The sequence below is a fragment of the Sapajus apella genome, unplaced genomic scaffold (assembly GCF_009761245.1).
Source record: "Sapajus apella isolate SASKATOON/1434 unplaced genomic scaffold, GSC_monkey_1.0 scaffold6, whole genome shotgun sequence".
Lineage (NCBI taxonomy): Eukaryota > Metazoa > Chordata > Mammalia > Primates > Cebidae > Sapajus > Sapajus apella.
The window spans coordinates 15,122,607-15,141,755 of NW_022436946.1; the positions used below are offsets into that span (position 1 = coordinate 15,122,607).

Sequence of the window (19,149 nt, forward strand, 5' to 3'; positions counted from 1 at the left end):
GCCACTCCTCTGACAGTGACCTACAATCTGGGACTGACCTAAGCTAGATTTCAACAAATGTGCACATTGGGTACAGAGATGCAACCCTTAGAAGTGGGACTCTGGCCAGGTGCGGTGGCTCCCGCCTGTAATCCCAGCACTTTGGGAGGCCAAGGTAGGTGGATCACCTGAGGTCAGGAGTTCAAGACCAACTTAGCTGACATGGTGAAACCCTGTCTCTACAAAAATACAAAAATTAGCCAGGCGCCATGGCAGGTGCCTGTAATCCCAGTTACGCAGGAGGCTGAGGCAGGAGAATTGCTTGAACCTGGGAGGCAGAGGTTGCAGTAAGCTGAGATCGAGCCATTGCACTCCAGCTGGGTGACAGAGCGAGACTCCATCTTGAAAAAAAAGAAGAAGTGGGGCTCTGCCAGGCACCATCACAACTTATGGCATCTTCCGACCTGTCTCCTGAGGACTCACTGGGATGGGGCCTTCACTGTAGCTTCAGGGTGATTGGGCCAAGGCTGTGGCTCTATGGGAGAATGTTCTGGATGATAATGGATCATCAATGTGAAATTAGTATACATATGATTTATAATTTAAACATGGATTCTGGAAGAGATGGGCTGTATCTAAAGGAGTATGTTTCTAATGAGGAGAGATTCTCTAACCTGGAGCAAAGGGAAGGAAACCAGAAGCAAGGGAGCAGGTCACAAGCTGAGATGCTGGAAGATTTCTGCACCTACCATAGGTCAGGCCTGAGGACATAGAGGGAATAAATTCTGCTACCTCCAGGCAAACCCTAAGAACTGCCTGGACACAGTGTGATTATACAGATGACTTTCTTTTTGAACATTATAACGATGATTCTCTTTTTAAAGCTTCCCCCGTTTATGAACCATTTCTAATTTGAATAATGTACACTAAGCATTCATTCACTCATTCATTTACTTAATAATCATTAACCTGTCGGCTTTGCTACTTACTCATTGTTATTTAATCTCACTTTGCCTCAGATTTCTTACTGGTGAATTAAGCATAATAAAACTACCTACCTCCTGAGGTGGTTGTGAGGTCTGAAGGGTGTGAATCACTGATAGCAATGGGGAGTCCAGGCTGGCCATCCTGCAGGCTGGGAAGAGTAGCCTCTGCCCAAAGCGGAGAACAAGTACCTGGAGTGGGGGTAAAGGGAACAGAAATGTATGCAGATCAGGGTGGCTGAATACTCATATTCAGTGAGATATGGGAGGAGTCATGAATATTTATGAAAGGAGAAACAGGGGCATGCACAGGTAAGCATCATGTGTCTTCACTGGATCACATGCTCAAAAAATGGCAGCCGTAGCATGATCCGAGGGTGGAGTTTTTGGCCATCTGATATCAAAAGGTGAAGCAGAGGACATGAAAATGCTCGCTATGTAATCTCGGCAAGTCAGCCAAAACCAGTCCTGAGATGGTGGTTAGTTTTCAGGAAGGGATGCGTTGTGAGACTGGTGAGCTGTCACCTCGAAACTGCAAAGAGGGAGGAAAATTTGGTCGCAGTTTCAGATGGTTAGCTAGAAGCGATAGAGGAATGAGTTGTTCATTTCTTGTGTTTTAGAGCTGGTTTCTGCTTACACTCAGAAAAGAATTCTGGTTAAAGGTTAATAAGGAAGGGTCATATTGTGGCATGTTTGACCTCCCATTCCATCATGATTGGGGACTCCGTTTTTAAGGTTTCTCTGGGATCCCTGTGGCCAAGAGAGGGTCCTTTCAGTCAGTTGAGGGAGCTTAGGATTTATTTTTATTTCTCAGTGCCAAACTAGGCTGTGGCACAGCGTATACAATGGAGAGCAAAGAGCAGATCCTGTTTCTGCCCCTTAGCTAGTGTACCTTCTTTTTTTTTTTTTTGAGACGGAGTTTTGCTCTTGTTGCCCAGGCTGGGGTGCAATGGCACGATCCCAGCTCACTGCAGCCTCCACCTCCCAGGTTCAAGTGATTCTCCTGCCTCAACCTCCCAAGTAGCTGGGATTACAGGCATGCGCCACAATGTCTGGCTGATTTTTTTGTATTTTTAGTAGAGACAGAGTTTCTCCATGTTGGTCAGGCTGGTCTCAAACTCCTGACTTCAGGTGATCTGCCTGCCTCGGCCTCCCAAAGTACTGGGATTACAGGCGTGAGCTATCACGCCCAGCCGTTAGTGTACCTTCTAGTTGTGTGCAGGCAGGGAACAAGTAAGTCCAGAAAACTCATACATAGGCTGGGCGTGGTGGATCATGCCAGTAATCCCAGTACTTTGGGAGGCCAAGGCAGGCAGATCACTTGAAGTCAGGAGTTCAAGACCAGCCCGGCCAACACAGCGAAACCCGTTGTCCACAAAATACAAAAATTTGCCGGGCGTGGTGGCATGCGCCTGTAATCCCAGCTACTTGAGAGGCTGAGGCAGTAGAATCACTTGAACCCAGGAGGCGGAGGTTGTAGTGAGCTGAGATGGCATCTCTGTACTTCAGCCTGGGCAACAGGGCCAGAATCTATCTCAAAATAAATAAATAAAAAGAAAAAACATGCATAAATGCACAAAGATACAGGGTAGCAGAGTCTTGTGATAGAAAAGATTGCGGCACCCATTTTTGGTTGTTGGTGGTACTTGTAAGTTGGCCCTACAATGTTATGACACTCTTTATATGGATGGTGCACAGGACTTCCAACCTGAAACCCACCCACCCTGGGGAGCCTTGCCCTGCTCCCCTGGGCCAAGATAGTCTCTCCTTTGCACCTCTGCAGCATGTATACACTTCTCTACTTAATGTTTTCACACTGCATTGTGACTCCTGGACACCAAGATGGAGCAGGGTGCTGCTCCCCTAGTGGGCTTGACCTGCCTGAGACTATCTCGGAATCCTCAACTCTGAGACTATCTCTGCATCCTCAACCCCTAAAGTCTAGTCAGTATTATGGAATGAATTGTCTAAAATGTGTTCTATCCTGCATTTCTCTAGGGCAAAGCATCCAGAGGAATCCCACCTGGTGTGTACTGTGGGCAGAGGTGACTCTGTGGTTTTTGCTTTACTATTAAACCACAGGTAGCCATAAAAGTTCCAAGTGTTGTAAAACCCAATTGCTTCCTCCATCCCCACCCACCCCCATTCAAACAATTGGACTTTGAAGGAGAATTTCCATGGCACTTGAACTCTTCAACATACTGAGGAGAATTACTATAACTGATACTGTTTCCTATCCAGGTGTTCCACCGGGTGTGGTCAATATTGTGTTCGGAGCCGGGCCTAGGGTGGGTGAGGCCCTGGTGTCCCATCCAGAGGTGCCCTTGATCTCCTTCACCGGGAGCCAGCCCACCGCCGAGCGGATCACCCAACTGAGCGCTCCCTATTGCAAGAAGCTCTCGCTGGAGCTGGGGGGCAAGAACCCTGCCATTGTCTTTGAGGACGCCAACCTGGATGAGTGTGTACCGGCAACTGTCAGGTCCAGCTTTGCCAACCAGGTATGTCCCCAGGGGTTCTTCTGCCTTCCTTCCGTGGTCCTGTCAAGCTGGATCTGTTTCATCACAGTGCAACGTCTGGGAGCGAGCAGGTCAATCCAGTGCCGTTTCTGTGAAAGCAGAATCAGTACACTGTGTGATTCCATTAACTCTCTGCTCAATTTTAGCATTAATTCATGGCCCTGTAGAGTCTTCAGTTCAGCAAACTCCTTTTCTTGAGTTGCACAACTTTTATCAGGTGCCAGCCATGGGTGGAATGATTGATTTTGCTGCTCCAAGCATCTCCATTTCTTATTTACACAGTTGCCCTGGCTTGTCATTTATTTTCTTCTTAAACCTTGTCTTTGCTTGTGGTCCAAATGTCCGATTCCCAATAAAAAAACCTTACTCTCATTTCAAAAGTATTTCAAATGCACTCACACACTGAGTTCTAAATACCTGAAACTGACTAGAGAAGATTTCTCAGTGTGGATTCATGGATCAGCTTCAGGGCATTGTTGTCACTCCTGAAATTACGTAACAGGTATTTCTCTGGCCTCTGTGGTTTTTGTCAGATTCTTTAAGGCTGTGGAATTCCAAAGAGTTAAGAATACTAGACCAGGCCAGGCGCGGTGGCTCACGCCTGTAATCCCAGCACTTTGGGAGGCTGAGGTGGGTGGATCATGAGGTCAGGAGATCAAGATCATCCTGGCCAGTTTGGTGAAACCCCGTGTCTACTAAAAATGCAAAAATTAGCTGGGTGTGGTGGCGGGTGCCTGTAGTCCCAGTTACTCAGGAGACTGAGACAGGAGAACCGCTTGAACCCAGAAGGCAGAGGTTGCTCTGACCTGAGACTGTGCCACTGCACTCCAGCCTGGCAACTGGAGTTGACTCCATCTAAAAAAAAAAGGGGGGACACTAGACCAGATCAACAGTAGGCTGCAAGAAGATGGGAACTGTGCCCGCTTTCGTGTGGTATTTTCAGTGCCAATGCTTAGAATACCACCAAGGATATAGCACGTGTACATAAACACTGGATGATTTTCTTCAAAGGATATTTTTATTTTAACAGAGAATAAAGACATAGGCCAAAGTCTTAGAACTTCATAGATGGAAAGAGTAGTGAGAGAGATATCTCTATTGACTTAACTGAGGTAACATTGAATATTGCATAAACTTTTGAACCTGCATTGCTTCACTAATAAAATCATGTGAACAATAATGATGTCTTCTAATAGGGTTTTTATGAGTACAGAGTGAAAAATGTTACTTTCAATTATCATCATGATAATCGTAAGTGTAATTATCTCTCTCACTGTAACTCCTAAAGGAAGTAGCTAGAAATATATAGTTTCTGGATCAATAGACAATGTACTTTTACAATATAACTAATTTAATCGTTAAGCAAGTATCAAGTGAACAGTGAAGCCAAGTGTTTTGATGGCTTAGAGATATTAACAGAGGGACAAATTTTGTGGTCTGAGAAACTAATATTAGAGAAAGATGAACTCTGTATTAAACAAATTCTGAGGAGCTGGGCGCAGTGGCTCACACCTGTAATCCCAGCACTTTGGGAGGCCAAGGTGAGTGGATCACCTGAGGTCAGGAGTTTGAGACCAGCCTGGCCAGCATGGTAAAGCCCTGTCTTTACTAAAAATACAAAAAATTAGCCAGGTGTAGTGGCGGGTGTCTGTAACCTCAGCTACTTGGGAGCCAAGATAGGAGAATCTCTTAAACTCGGGAGGCAGAGGTTGCAGTGAGCCGAGATTGCACCACTGCACTCCCGCCTGGGCAATAAGAGCAAGACTCTGTCTCAAACAAACAAACAAACAAAAAACAAAAACAAAAATCAAAAGGAATTCTGGGCCGGGTGCAGTGGCTCACACCTGTAATCCCAGCACTTTGGGAGGAAAAGGCAGGCAGATCACCTGAGGTCAGGAGTTCAAGATCAGCCTGACTAACATGGAGAAACCCTGTTTCAACTAAAAATACAAAAAGTAGCTGGGTGTGATAGTGCATGCCTGTAATCTCAGCTACTCAGGGGGCTGAGGCAGGAGAATTGCTTGAACCTGGGAGGCGGAGGTTGCGGTGAGCCGAGATTGTGCCATTGCGTTCCAGCCTGGGCAACAAAAGTGAAGCCCTGTCTCAAAAAAAGAAACAAAACAAAACAAAACAGAAAAACAAACTCTGAGCATGAAGATAAGAAGTGTAAGCTTCCCTCCTACCAGAATTTTGTGAAGATTTGAGTCTGCCCAGAGAGCCTTCCTCTTGGAGGTGTTTTAAAATGTCGATGCGGAAAGAGACATACACCTAATGAATTGGCTCATCCAAGGTTACAAATGGATTTTAGGCAAAATAAATAAAGGTGCTTGATTTAGCTGAGTGATGAATTCCATGTAGTGCATATTTCTTCCTTACTTGAATGTAGTTGGCTCTTTTGAAGCATCTCTGTGTGACCTTGGACATGTATTAATTCAAAACTCCTTTCCTAACTGTAAACTGGGAAAGCTAACAGACCACAGAATTGTAATGAGGAAAGCACCCTGCACAGGGTCCGGCTTGCTAGGCGCTCCACGAATGATACTGTCCTTTTCTTACTCTCCCCAAAGTCTTCCTTCTGGGCACCTTGGTATGCTTACCAATGCTTTCTGGGCACTGAGCGACAGGGAACTGGGTAAACCCCTCTAACTTCTTCGTTATGCTCTCCTTCCCTGATGTCACAGGGCACTTGTGCAAATGAAACTATCAAGTGTTTTGACATTGCCCACGCTCGGTATGGAGATGACCCTAACAGTGATCCTGGTTGCAGAAGAATGTATTATTTCCAAAACAGTAATGCTTTAATCTGGACAATGAACCTTTGTACAAATACCAAGACAATCAGGATCCTTCTATTTCCTAGGATTGTTGTGAAGACCAAACACAAACATGGTGAAAAGACTTATGCATTTATGTACTTGTCATGCATAAGTAATGCTTTGAAAGTCTAGAATGTGGTTTGTAAACTGTTACGTGCTATATCCAGACGGTAGGGTTATTTTTCACTGAGAAGTCTGTTATAACCCTTCCATTGCACACTGAGCGTCTCTATTTGATGTCTGTGCGGAGTCTGAAGCCCAGTGTGTCCAAGCCCAGCTCTCGTTTCCCTCCCTCCCCTTCCTTCCCACCTCGTGTCTGCCTTTCCAGGGAACAGCACCACCATCCCCTCCGTGGCCTACTCTTGTTCTTGCCCTCTCTTTGCATCAACAGGTCTTATTGGTTCTGTCTTTAAGGTATATCCTGAATCCCATCACTTCTCCAGTGCATCTGTGCCAGCTCCATCACATTTTGGAGGTCCCGTGCCCCTGGAAGAGTCTGTTGAACTCAGTGGGTCCTTGTCACTCCTCTGCATTTCCATGGATGCCTCTTGGTCCAAACTACCTACACACATCTGCACTTCTGCAATATTCTCTTAAATCCTCTGCTGTGTTCCCACACTTGTTTCCTTCCATCCTATTTTCCCACGGCTGCCAGAATGAGCATTTTAAAATGTAAATTGATCATATTGTTCTGCTGCTTAAAACCCTCCCTTATTTTTTTATGATATTGAGAATAAAACGTAATCTCCTTATGAACCTACGAGACTGCACCATAGAGCCTTGCTAGCCTCCTGACCTCCCCTCCTACCATGCACCTCCTGTCCCTGCCTCCTCCTCCAGCCTCAGCCCCGCCCACCTTCTTGCTTTTTCCTCATGCACAGCAGCTCATTCCTCCTGCAGGTCCTCTGTACTTACTCTGGAGAGTTCCCCACCTCCAGATCTTTTCCTGTCTCCTGCCTTTACATCCGTCAAGATTCCATGCAAATATCCCCTCTTTGCAAGTGCCCTCCATGACTCCCTTTTGTAAAATAGCTGCCCCCACCCCTGCTATCAGTTTCTCGTCCCATCCTCTGCTTAATTTTCTTTTATGGCTTTCATCACAACCTGAAGTTTTATTATGTATCGAGTTTATTTACTTGTGTTTTTGATTGTCTTTCCCACAAGGCTCTGTGTTCCAAATGGTGGAGACTTTGTCTTATTTACACCGTACCCCATTGCCTACCAGTGCCTGATACATGGCAGGTGCTCAAAAGTGCGGGGTGCTCTATCCATGAAGGAGAATGTTCCCAGCCTTTTCACTGTTCTCATTCTTGGCAGGGTGAAATCTGCCTCTGTACCAGCAGGATCTTTGTCCAGAAGAGCATCTATAGTGAATTTTTAAAGAGATTTGTGGAAGCTACCAGAGAGTGGAAAGTCGGCATTCCCTCTGATCCATTGGCCAGCATGGGTGCTCTGATAAGTAAAGCACATTTGGAGAAAGTAAGTAAATTTCTGCTGTGTAAGTAACAGAATAAGTTCTTATTTAAAGACAAGCTCAGTATGAGCATAGCACACATCAGATTCTGAAATACTGTTACTTACTCCCCCATTTTTGAAAAAATAACCTGGGAGAAATTGTCTGTGGACACAGAGTCTAGATATTGTGGATATGAATATTGAAATGCAGTCCCGGTGAAAGTAGCATCCACATGAAATTAATGAACTTGAGAAGTCAGCATGGAGATACCACCAGTAAAGAGGAGAAGCCAAATTTCAAAACATAAAGATCATCTAATAAGGGTGACATGGAAGAGTGCCAGTGATTTCCATAGGCAAACGTTCTCTTTGGAAAAGGCCCGCCTCTGGTTTGTAACAGATGGGATTCCAGAAGTGGCAACACAAACAATCCAAATTGTGTAATCTTTAGTCAGTGGGGGACCAGGGGTGACCCATCTGGAGGAAGCCACTGGTAATCTCTGAGTGATTGATGAAACTCAGATCTTCAGGATCATTTTTTTTTTTTTTTTAAAGCAGATCTGGCCTTTGACTACAATTTAGGGTTATTTTAATTTATTACCAGATGTGACTCCCAAAATAAGTCATACATTTTGGAGTTAGAAGGACTCTGCTTTCAGCTGAGGGCCATTGAGGGAAACTTGACCCCATCTGCCAGCCAATAAGAGACAGAGCGTTTGTGTAAGTTCATAGAACTCCCTGACACTGCAAAGCGCACTCCCACATTGACTATATTTAACTTTGACTTTCAGGACACTGCAACACAGTTGCCTGCAGATGGGAAGATGAAGTAGCTTGAAGGCCTGTCTTTATTTCTTCTGTTTTCTCAGTGAAATAGACATCAGGGTGAGGAGGGGAAAAGGTAGTGGAGTTTTCCGGAGGGAAGAGAGGGGATGAAATAATCTCGCAGTAGGTCAGGAGAGAGAAAGGACTGGGAAGTGACAAAGTTATTAGCAGAGCAGCTCAAAGGGCTCACTTGAGGCCTGTGGTCATTTATTTAAAGTGAGGCTGACCAGCATGGTGTGTTTTTCTCCAGCTAAATTAACCTACAAGATTGCAGGTACATAGGCAGCGTGGACGGTCCTTCATGGAGTGAAGACCTTCCAGGTGCAAGAGACTCCCTTGTTCTGTCTCCTCCTGGCTCTTTTAGACACTAGGGCTCCCTGCCTGCCTGCCCACACCTGCAAATGACTGGTGAAAAACAATGTTAGGATGCCCTGGACTACTTCCTGGGTAACAGAAAGGGGCAGAACGAAAGTTAACCTCCTGGAAGTATCTTTCCGCAGGCTCGGGCAATAGCGCAGTGTGAGGTTCTCTGTGTAATTCACTCACTCAGAATTTCAAAGTTCTTTCTGTTTCAACTCAACAGACACATTATTTTTTTTCTATTTTAGTCGCTGCCATAATAACTATTTTAGTTACGCAGTGAGAGAATACATATTAGTGAAACAAAAGTATTGACTTTTCTGTATCAGTTGAATGATCTTCTTTGTCTCTCTGTCTCTGTCTCTCTCTCTCTCCCTCTCTCTGTCTCTGTCTCTCTTTCTTTCTCTCTCTCTCTGTGTGTGTGTATGTGTGTGTGTGTGTGTGCGCGCGTGTATGTGTGTGTATGTAAGAGGGAGAAAGGAGAGAGAAATTGATGCCACACTTTGACTGATATTGGTAGCTATGGCTTTTCTCTGTGATACGGTAAATATTTGTCTTCAATATGTTGTAATTTCTGTGGACTTTCATACCATATTTTTGATGCCTAGTGTTAAATATTTAATATTGTGTTGATTTATACAAGATGCTAATGAGTTCTCATAATTTATTGGTATAAATTGCAGATTCTATGTGTTTATAAAATGTAACACTAGATAGATGACATACCCTCACCTTTAAAACCACTCCAGGAGCCCTCTCTTTAACCTGCTCTCCTGTCCTTCTGAGCCCACTGGAGGCCCACCTGTAGGCATCTCTGTCCTCTGGCAACAGGCAGCCTCAAGTGGTCTGAATTTCTCTGCTCCACGTGGACAACAAGACCTTTCTCTACTGAGCCTTGGTTCCTTTCAGTGGAGAATGGTAATCAAGGCCAGCAACTGAGCTGAAGGGTGTTCCATTAGGGGATTTCCTATTACATGACAAGTGGCCCAATGACATCCAAGAAGAGGTGGTTTAAAACCTTGTGGTGCTTCGCACAAACTGCCCTTGCCCTCCTTTTTTTTGAGATGGAGGCTTGCTCTGTTGCCTAGGCTGGAGTACAGTGGCACAATCTTGCTTCACTACAACCTTCACCTCCTGGGTTCAAGTGATTCTCCTGCCTCAGCCTCCCAAGCAGTTGGGACTACACATGCATCCCATCATGCTCAGCTAATTTTTGTATTTTTAGTAGAGATGGAATTTTGTCATGTTGGCCAGGCTGATCTTGATATCCTGACCTCAGATGATCCACCCACGTTGGCCTCCCAAAGTGCTGGGATTACAGGTGTGAGCCACAATGCCTGGCCACACTGCTTTTTTTAAAGAAGGTTCCTGGCCAGGTGCAGTGGCGTATGCCTATAATCCCAGCAGTTTGGAAGGCTGAGGCGAGTGGATCATTTGAGGTCAGGAGTTCAAGACCAGTGTGGCCAACATGGTGAAACCCTGTTTCTACTAAAAATACAAAAATTAGCTGGGTGATAGTGGCCTGTGCCTGTAATCCCAGCTACTTGGGAGGCTGAGGCAGGAGAATCGCTTGAACCTGGGAGGCGGAGGTTGCAGATTGCGCCACTGCACTCCAGTTTAGGTGACACAGTGAGACACTGTCTCAAAAAAAAAAAAAAAAAAAAAGGGGGGGGGTCCTGAGTCCATGCTGACATTTCCAATGTAGCTAAATTACCTTTTAACCCTTGCTCTAATATCATAGTTATTTCATTACTGGTGATCATGTGTCACTCTGTTTGGTCAAACCCCATGTTATTCACAGCCAATGCCTAAGTCTTTGGACTAACCTAAGAAACTGGCTACGATCTGTCCCATTACCTCTGTGACCTTCCCTTTCCTCATTCCATTACTGCATACTGGCCTTCCTGTTCCTGGAAAATACCAGGCACTCTTCTGCTGCTTGGCCCTTGCTCTTGTTGCTAACGCTGCCTGGAATGCTCTTCCTTCAGATGTATACATGGCTCTCTCCTTCCCCTTCTTAGAGCAGATGTCACCTGATTGAGGGCTTGCTTGCCTGCCCTATATACAGTGGTACCTTTTAAAACTTTGACTTCTTTGGAGCTTTTTCTCTATGGTCCTTACTGTCGTCTGACATGCAACATATATGTCTTATCTCTTTACTGACTATCTTCCCTGGACTAGAATGTCAGCTTCATGGTCAGTGTTATTCACTGCTGTATCTTTAGACTCTAGGAAGCTCCTGGGACATAGTACGTGCATACTCGTTGGGTGAATGGCTGAATTAACACCACATGATGTGTTCCAGATACGATATATCTCTCTAATTGAAGGTATCCATTTTCCTTGAATTCTTTTTGATCCTGGGCTTAAAGTATCTGGAATTGGGTCCAAAATGTGCAGGTCCTGTCCATCTCTGGCCAGCATGACTCAGCATCAAGACTCTGAAAGGAAAACAAAATAAACACAAAAACTAAAACCTAGCCTTTCTCCAAGAAAACGCTTGAAAATATGCAAGCATGGAGCCTCTAGTATCACTGATCACTAAATCATAACAATGATAAAGGCCTTATGGACACATGCATGCCTTGGAGGTTTGGCTTAAAATTCCTCTTTAACTCTTCATCATTGGTACAAATATTGGTGATTTCAGCTTAGGTCACAAGTAGTTTTGGTATCTAATTCTAGTTTTCTAAAAACCTTTGGTCAAATATGGATCTTCAATACCTCAGTAGTATACAAATCTAACTTTTTAAATGCCAATTAGGAATCTCAAAAAATATATCTAGATTATTATCAAAAATAATTTCAGATTTCTACAGCATTACCTCAAATATACAAGTGAAAAAATTTCTGCGGGTCTATATTTCTCCATGGTTCCTGTGTTTCTCAGAAATCAACTTATTAAAAAGGTACCGAAATATTTCTATTATAACACATTTTAGTTAAAGACACAATTCGCATCGCATTTGGAAGCCTCCCAAGTTCTCAAACTTTAGTTTTGTGTTTTGGTGATTCCCAGCAGTTTTCATCACCTGTAAAGTAAACACAGAATTTAGCAAGTTTAGGTGTCAGAATATTTCAGCATAAAATATCCATGTTTTTCCCTCGAGTAAAATATATACCCTGAACATTGTCTCTGTGACTGAGTCCACAGAGAGGACCTACATGACCTTTCCTTCAGGAGGTTTGTGATTAGAATCTTTCAATCTAAAATAACAACATAGAGAAGGGCTCTCTAAAGAAATAAAAGTGACTTTATTTGGGAATGAATGGCAGAAGATTACAAACTGGGATATGTGTGTTGTGATGGATTCTGGGATAACCAGGGAGGTGAAGAAAGACAAAAGCTTTTAAAGGTAAAATGAGGAAGGTGGTAGAATGTTATTTTGAAATAATCATCATTGGCTGTAAGGATCAATAATAAGGGTTATTTATTATTGTTATTATTATTATTATTTTGAGGTGGAGTCTTGTTCTGTCACCAGGCTGGAGTGCAGTGGCATGATCTCAGCTCACTGCAACCTCCGCCTCCTGGGTTTAAGCAATTCTCCTGCCTCAGCCTCTTGAGTAGCTGGGATTACAGGCATATATCACCACGTCCAGCTAATTTTTGTATTTTCAGTAGAGATGGGGTTTCACCATGTTGGCCAGGATGGTCTCAGTCTCTTGACCTTGTGATCCACCTGTCTCAGTCTCCCAAAGTCCTGGGATTACAGGCATGAGCCACTGTGCCTGGCAAGGGTGATTTATTATGAAACGGGGGCTCCAATCCAAGGTTGAATGGACAGTGCTGTGTAAACATCCTTGTAGAAGTATTTTTTGGGCAAGGTTGCTGTGGCCTTTGTGCAAGGTTGTGGTTTTGGTAGAGTTTCTTGTGGTAGTTTTTGTTATCAGGCCAATATATGTGAGGACTCTGTCCATGGCAGGTGGTCACTGAGGACTCAGTTTGCAAGGGCATGTCGCAGTAGCTCCAGCATGCAGGTGGGAGGGACACCCTACTCTAGGTTTCTGAAGTCGTGTCCCTCTCTGGCTGCCCTCCCTCTGCCTCAGCCCAGCTCCCTGATTGGATTTTTCAAGCAAGTTCTTATCTGAATCCAGACTAAGACCAGCAGGGAGAGTCTGGTTTCCCTCGGGCTCCCCTTGTCCTGGCCAGGTCCAAGCTGTGCACGCAGGGAATCAGGGGACCTAGAGCACTTTGCTGGGCTTGATCACAATGACTCCCAGGAAAAAGATTCTCCTGTCCGAACTCCTCATATTTTTACAACTGACTTTCATCCTTTGCACCTCCCTAAATAAATTTACCTTAGCATAGTGCTTACATCACCCCATCTTACACACCGTTTTGTTACCAACCTCATCTTCGCCTAAAGGAAGGAGAAATAGGAAGACCACCATTCCTCATTATTTCTGGCACCATAGCTGCAGAAGCTGTGGACAAAAACCAAGATTTCTAATTGATCTAAACCACTTATTATATTCAATATTTTTTAAAACTTGAAATATTGGCAAAGCCCTGGACATGGTGCCAGCTTCTTCTGGACATATCTAATTCCAGAAATGCCATCTTCTGCTAAATCAAATTATGCCTGAAAATCAAGCATCTGTTTCACATGTTAGTTGTGTTATCTTAATATTATGTCAATTTAGTATATACTTAAGTGCTATGGATCACTTTGGAAATGATGAATCTTAGCAGTTATCATTTTTTTCTGACCACATTAAAATATAAAGCCATAAACTCATATTTAGCTTTTAAACAAAACTTTGGAAAGACCCTAGATATTTTTACCATTGAATGTTTTCTGTCTCAGCCAAAAAAAAAAATTTTTTTTTTTTTCAAATAAACATTTTCGGGGCGTGGTGGCACATGCCTGTAATCCTAGCACTTTGAGAGGCTGAGGCAGGAGGATCAGAGCAGCCTGGACAACATGGCAAAACCCTGTCTCTACAAAATATTCAAAAAATTTAGCCAGGTGTGGTAGTGTGTGCCTGTAGTCCCAGCTACTCAGGAGGCTGAGGCAGGAGGATGACCTGAACCCCAGGAGGTCAAGGTTGCAGTGAGCTGAGATAACGCTACTGCACTCCAGCCTGGGCAACAGTGAGACACTGTCTGAAAAATAAAATAAATAAGCTTCTACTTTGTAATAGTTTAAGATTTATAGAAAGTTTCAAAGATAAGGCAGAGAGTTTTTATATCCACTCAGCCAATTTTTCCTGCGTTGGCATCTTACAGTCCTAAGGTACATCTGTTCATGCTACGAAACCAGCACATTACTATTAACTCAACTGAAGACTTTTCAATCAACTACTTTTGATTTTCTGTTTGATCCTTATAGAAAATAATTTTCAACAACTATCCGTATTAAAACTAAGTTTAGCTAAATCGTTTGCACTCATCTCAGAAAGCTTCAACATTCCCCCGCTTCAAAGGGGAAAGATTTAGTACATGGTTAAAAAGTTATTCACTGCGAGGCCAGGCACAGTGGCTCATGCCTGTAATCCCAGCACTTTGGGAGACCGAGCAGGGCAGATCACTTGAGGTCAGGAGTTCAAGACCAGCCTGGCCAACATAGTGAAACCCTGTCTTTAATAAAAATACACAAATTAGCCAGGCATGGTGTTGGACACCTGTAGTCCCAGCTACTTGGAAGGCTGAGGCAGGAGAATCGCTTGAACCCAGGAGGCAGAGGTTGCAGTGAACCGAGATCATGCCAACTGCACTCCAGCCCCGGTGACAGAACGAGACTTTGTCTCAAAAAAAAAAAAAAAGTTATTCACTGCTAAAAACTTGAAAATAGTACTTATCATCAGCCCATTTCTTCAAGGGAAGAACAATAAAGGTGGTATTTCCATAATCGCAGCATGTTTAAACCTACTGATATCTATGTAGGTTGCCTTACTTTGTCGTTTTCTCTGTCTGATCCCACGCACGTAGAGTAGAACTCTTCTCAGCTCTGCCTGCAACACCTCTTCTGTATAAAGCCTCAGGAGGACCTAGTTTCTGCTGGGAAGCAGCCTGCTGACCCCATCTTGCTGTGGCTTAGAGCATCGCTGGGCCACTCTGTGTATGTGCCCAGATGAAATGAGATATGGCTTTGCACTGAGTGAGCCTCCCACCAGCTGGATTCCTCATGGGGCTTTCAGCTCAGTTCTAATGAGAAAGCTCTGCTGTCTCCACCTTCTGGGAGAGAGCTAACAGAAACAACTAGAGAAATGTTAAGTATGGCCTCTTCAGACTGTGACTCCAGTTCTGTGTGCCAAACCATCTGGGCTGGAGGAGGCAGTGGATGTCCTCTGCTGATGGTCATCTTTCCTCCCCTTTCCCCAGAAGGATTTGGGGCTGTGTGCCCAGGAAGACTGGGCTGCCATCTGCATTCCAGCACCCTCTGCCCCTGCCGTGTGTCTTGGTTTTCTCCAAATCAAATTGGCCATGTGGAGTCTGGAGTTTTCGTTTCCATGCTACCTCTGCGTGATTGCCACTATGGGTGGTGATGCCGGTGGTGAAAGAATCCAATTAGAATATGTAAAAGTTGTTTTGTAATGGACCAGGGCTCAGGGGCTTTTGGAGCTACGGCCTGCTCCTAATTGGGGGTATGACTTCTCAGGGCCCTAGTGACTCCACCGGGATACGCAGTAACCTGCAGGGGATTCTATCCTTGTGGGATGAAGATAAGTCTCCATTTGCCTGGTCACAGCGTTGCTTTTTGTTTTTCTTCCTATCTCCTGAATCCTTCCCTACTTGACACAAGGGAGAATCTGCCTGTGTGCCTGCCTGCCCAAAGATGCAAGCAACTATAGAGAGAGAATTCTGGAGGTTTACAATGAGGCTGGAGGAAGCACAGAGGAAGCTGACGGGTGTATTCCCTACTAGGGCCAGGCTTGAGACCTAAGGCCCACTGTTTCAGTTTCCTGTCCTCTTTCATCAGAAAAACCTGACCTACAGAATAAGGGGCACCCCTAAGGTCTCTCAGCTAATAAGTGTCGGGTCAGTCACTTCATCGTCTTTACCAACGTCATCACAACAGAGACTGACATTCAAAAGGGCTTGCTATGTACCAGGCGTCATGCTAAACCTTTTGTATATATTATTTAATCCTCTCAAGAGCCCTATGAATTAGTGACTGTGTTAATTCTATGTTTCCAATGAGGAAACTGAGGCATAGAAAGTCTAAAAGCCCTCAGCTAGTAAATGGGTGAACTGGGATTTGGATACAGCTTGGCTCTCGGGGTTACTCTTGTAACCTCTGTGCTCTAATTTTATGTGTAAAGCAACTGAATACTTTTCTCTCTACTCAAGAAAAAGTTTTATAATAATTTCTTACGTTGATAGCATATTACTAGTCATGGTTTTTTATTGAAATCTCTGTTTCTCTGTTCCTGAGCTGCTAGGATAGATATCATTCTATCATCTAGTCAGACTTTCTCTAGGTAATGAATTCAATTTAGTGTGAGTCACCTTATATATGAAATGTTTTGATAAGTTCGCAATTTGAAGACTGACACTTCTCTTTATCTTTTATTATTCCAAGAGCTTCTGAGAGCTGAATCATGTGATCTCATTCAGACCTAAAGCCAGGTACTCCTCGTGCTGTGCGGAATCATTGGCCAAGTCCGGGCTGCTGTATCCCAGCAGGGCCTCCAGACAGCTGCACCTCCATTCCCCTGTTCATACAGGACGCTAACCTTTGGAACCTTCTAATTAGTGTGGATGAGTTATTTTCAACAAAAGAAAGAGAGTATGGGTCAAGAGAGGTACAAACCTGCTTTAGTTTCTACCCACACTAGAACAGCATATGTTCTGGGAAAGCTTTCAGATCACTATGGATGTTGGAGGTGGAGCTTAATGGAAGGGAGTATAAATCTGTACCAAATGTTCAATTTTTTTTAAAAAAAAGCTTGAGCTGGGTGTGGTGATTCATTCCTGTAATCCCAGCATTTTGGGAGGATCACTTGAGACCAGGAGTTGAAGACCAGCTTGGGCAACATAGCATGACCCCGCCACTATAGGAAATAAATAAATAAATAAAAAGTGACTCAGGCGTGATGACTTGGGTCTGTAGCGCCAGCTAATCGAGAGGCTGAGGTGGAACGATTTCTTCAGGCCACGAGTCATCAAGCCTGCAGCAAGCCATGGTTGTGCCACTGCATTGCAGTCTGGGTGACAGCGTGAGATACTGTCTCTAAAAAAAAGTCTTTAACTTCATGGGTTATTAATTCTACAAACTGGGAGCAAATTTAATTATAGAATAATATTACCTCAATTTTACATGGAACATGTACATATGGTTCCACACTGAATACAGTTCTACAATGGAACTATACATGGAGTTTTACAGTGGAGTTCTAAGCTAATCCTGGGGCAGAATGCTCCATAGATAAGTAAAAATCCAAAACATTATTGCAAAATTTACCCTGTGTTTGGTTTGCTTCTTTACTGCTGTTTTATATTTTTAATGTTTAGGACTACTTTTATACTTCTCTTTTGCTTATAATACTCCATGGGGTAGAAAAACATGTAATTATGACTTCAACAATGCTTATATATATAATTATTATAATGAGTTATTTCTACAACCATTGTCAATAAACATCTGTCATTATGTCTGAGTCACTGAGTTAACTTGCTACATAATTTATTTCATATTATAGTTAGATATATTTTATTTATATATATATATATGTACACATTATATATCTAACTATAATTTGAAAATATATTACCTAGATATATTTTCAGAGCATATTCGGTAATGAGACTAGAAATTAGAAACGATTTGCTCTGGAAGCTCAGCTATTAAAGGACATCCTGGCCTTGAACTAAAAACTCTTACACATCCTTCTCTTCCCATTTTCTGCAATGGACATAGCTCTCCCTTTTCTCAAAAAGGGAGAAAATATCCTTTTGTGTATTTTGCTACAGAACATACCTGAGTGTGAATTCTAACTTCACTGTTTATTAGCTCTATGATCGATTTATGTTTTTTTACACCTAATTATACTATCAGCAAATAGAAGATAATAGTAGATTAACAATAGCTAATCAAGTTTTGAGACAATCAAGTGAGATTGTATGAAAAGCACTTATCTGAGTTCCTGGCACTTAGACATTAAATAATTACTTCCCTCCCTTGTGTATGAAGGGGAAAGGCCCAAATGATGGTTAGAGCGCCCCGTCCTCTGGCTCAGCAGCTGAGTGATAAGATAATCAACGCTAGATTCCTTAGACATGACCTTATCCCGCTTTCTGAGATGATTAGAAAACATTGAATTTTCTGCTGATTTGTGTGAAGCCACATGGTAAGACAGTGCTAATTATGATTTTTACCCACGCAGGTCAGAAGTTATGTCAAGAAAGCACTTGCCGAAGGTGCCCAAATCCGGTGCGGTGAGGGGGTGGATAAGTTGAGCCTCCCCGCCAGGAACCAGGCAGGCTACTTTATGCTTCCCACGGTAATAACAGACATTAAGGATGAATCCTGCTGCATGACGGAAGAGATATTTGGTCCAGTGATGTGTGTCGTCCCTTTTGATAGTGAAGAGGAGGTGATTGAAAGAGCTAACAGCGTCAAGTATGGGCTGGCGGCTACGGTGTGGTCCGGCAACGTGGGGCGCGTCCACCGGGTGGCTAAGAAGCTGCAGGCCGGCTTGGTCTGGACCAACTGCTGGCTCATCAGGGAGCTGAACCTTCCTTTTGGAGGGATGAAGAGTTCTGGAATAGGTAGAGAGGGAGCCAAGGACTCTTATGACTTTTTCACTGAGATCAAAACCATCACCATTAAGCACTGATCTTCGCTAACGGCGGAGCTTCTGTGGCCAATGCCTGGCTGCAGAGATCAGTTGCTCAGTGTGGTGAATGAAAATCATGGCACTAATTCCAGCTATGCCTTGACGTGGCAGAAGGTTATCTCCAGCTTATCTTCTGTTCTTAGTTGGTAATTTTACCCCCTAGTGAAGAGATACTGTCTATTTTCAATGTGGACTCAGAAGAAAAGACTTCTAAATAGGAAGACAGCACAAAGATACCAAACAGCTGCCAGGCTCCTCCCAGGTTATGTTTTCATAGCGTTTCTTTCATCATCTTCATTGAACTCTTGGGAATCTCCAGATAATCAGATTATTTCATTTGCAAGTATATGGTAAATTAAAAACAAATCTAGGGCTGGGCGCGGTGGCTCACGCCTGTAATCCCAGCACTTTGGGAGGCCGAGGCGGGTG

The 19,149-nt window shown here is 43.7% G+C and overlaps 1 protein-coding gene across 1 annotated transcript in view; it reads left to right on the forward strand.

Annotated features, from left to right (window-relative positions):
* ALDH8A1 (aldehyde dehydrogenase 8 family member A1) overlaps nt 1-18,946 on the forward strand; it is a 33,306-nt gene extending 14,360 nt beyond the window's left edge. The window contains exons 5-7 of the mRNA XM_032274722.1: nt 3,204-3,460; nt 7,612-7,773; nt 18,268-18,946. Coding sequence (XP_032130613.1) covers nt 3,204-3,460; nt 7,612-7,773; nt 18,268-18,720 — 872 coding nt within the window. The 3' untranslated portion in view covers nt 18,721-18,946. The remainder of the gene's footprint in view (nt 1-3,203; nt 3,461-7,611; nt 7,774-18,267) is intronic.
* The last annotated feature ends 203 nt before the right edge of the window (nt 18,947-19,149 follow it).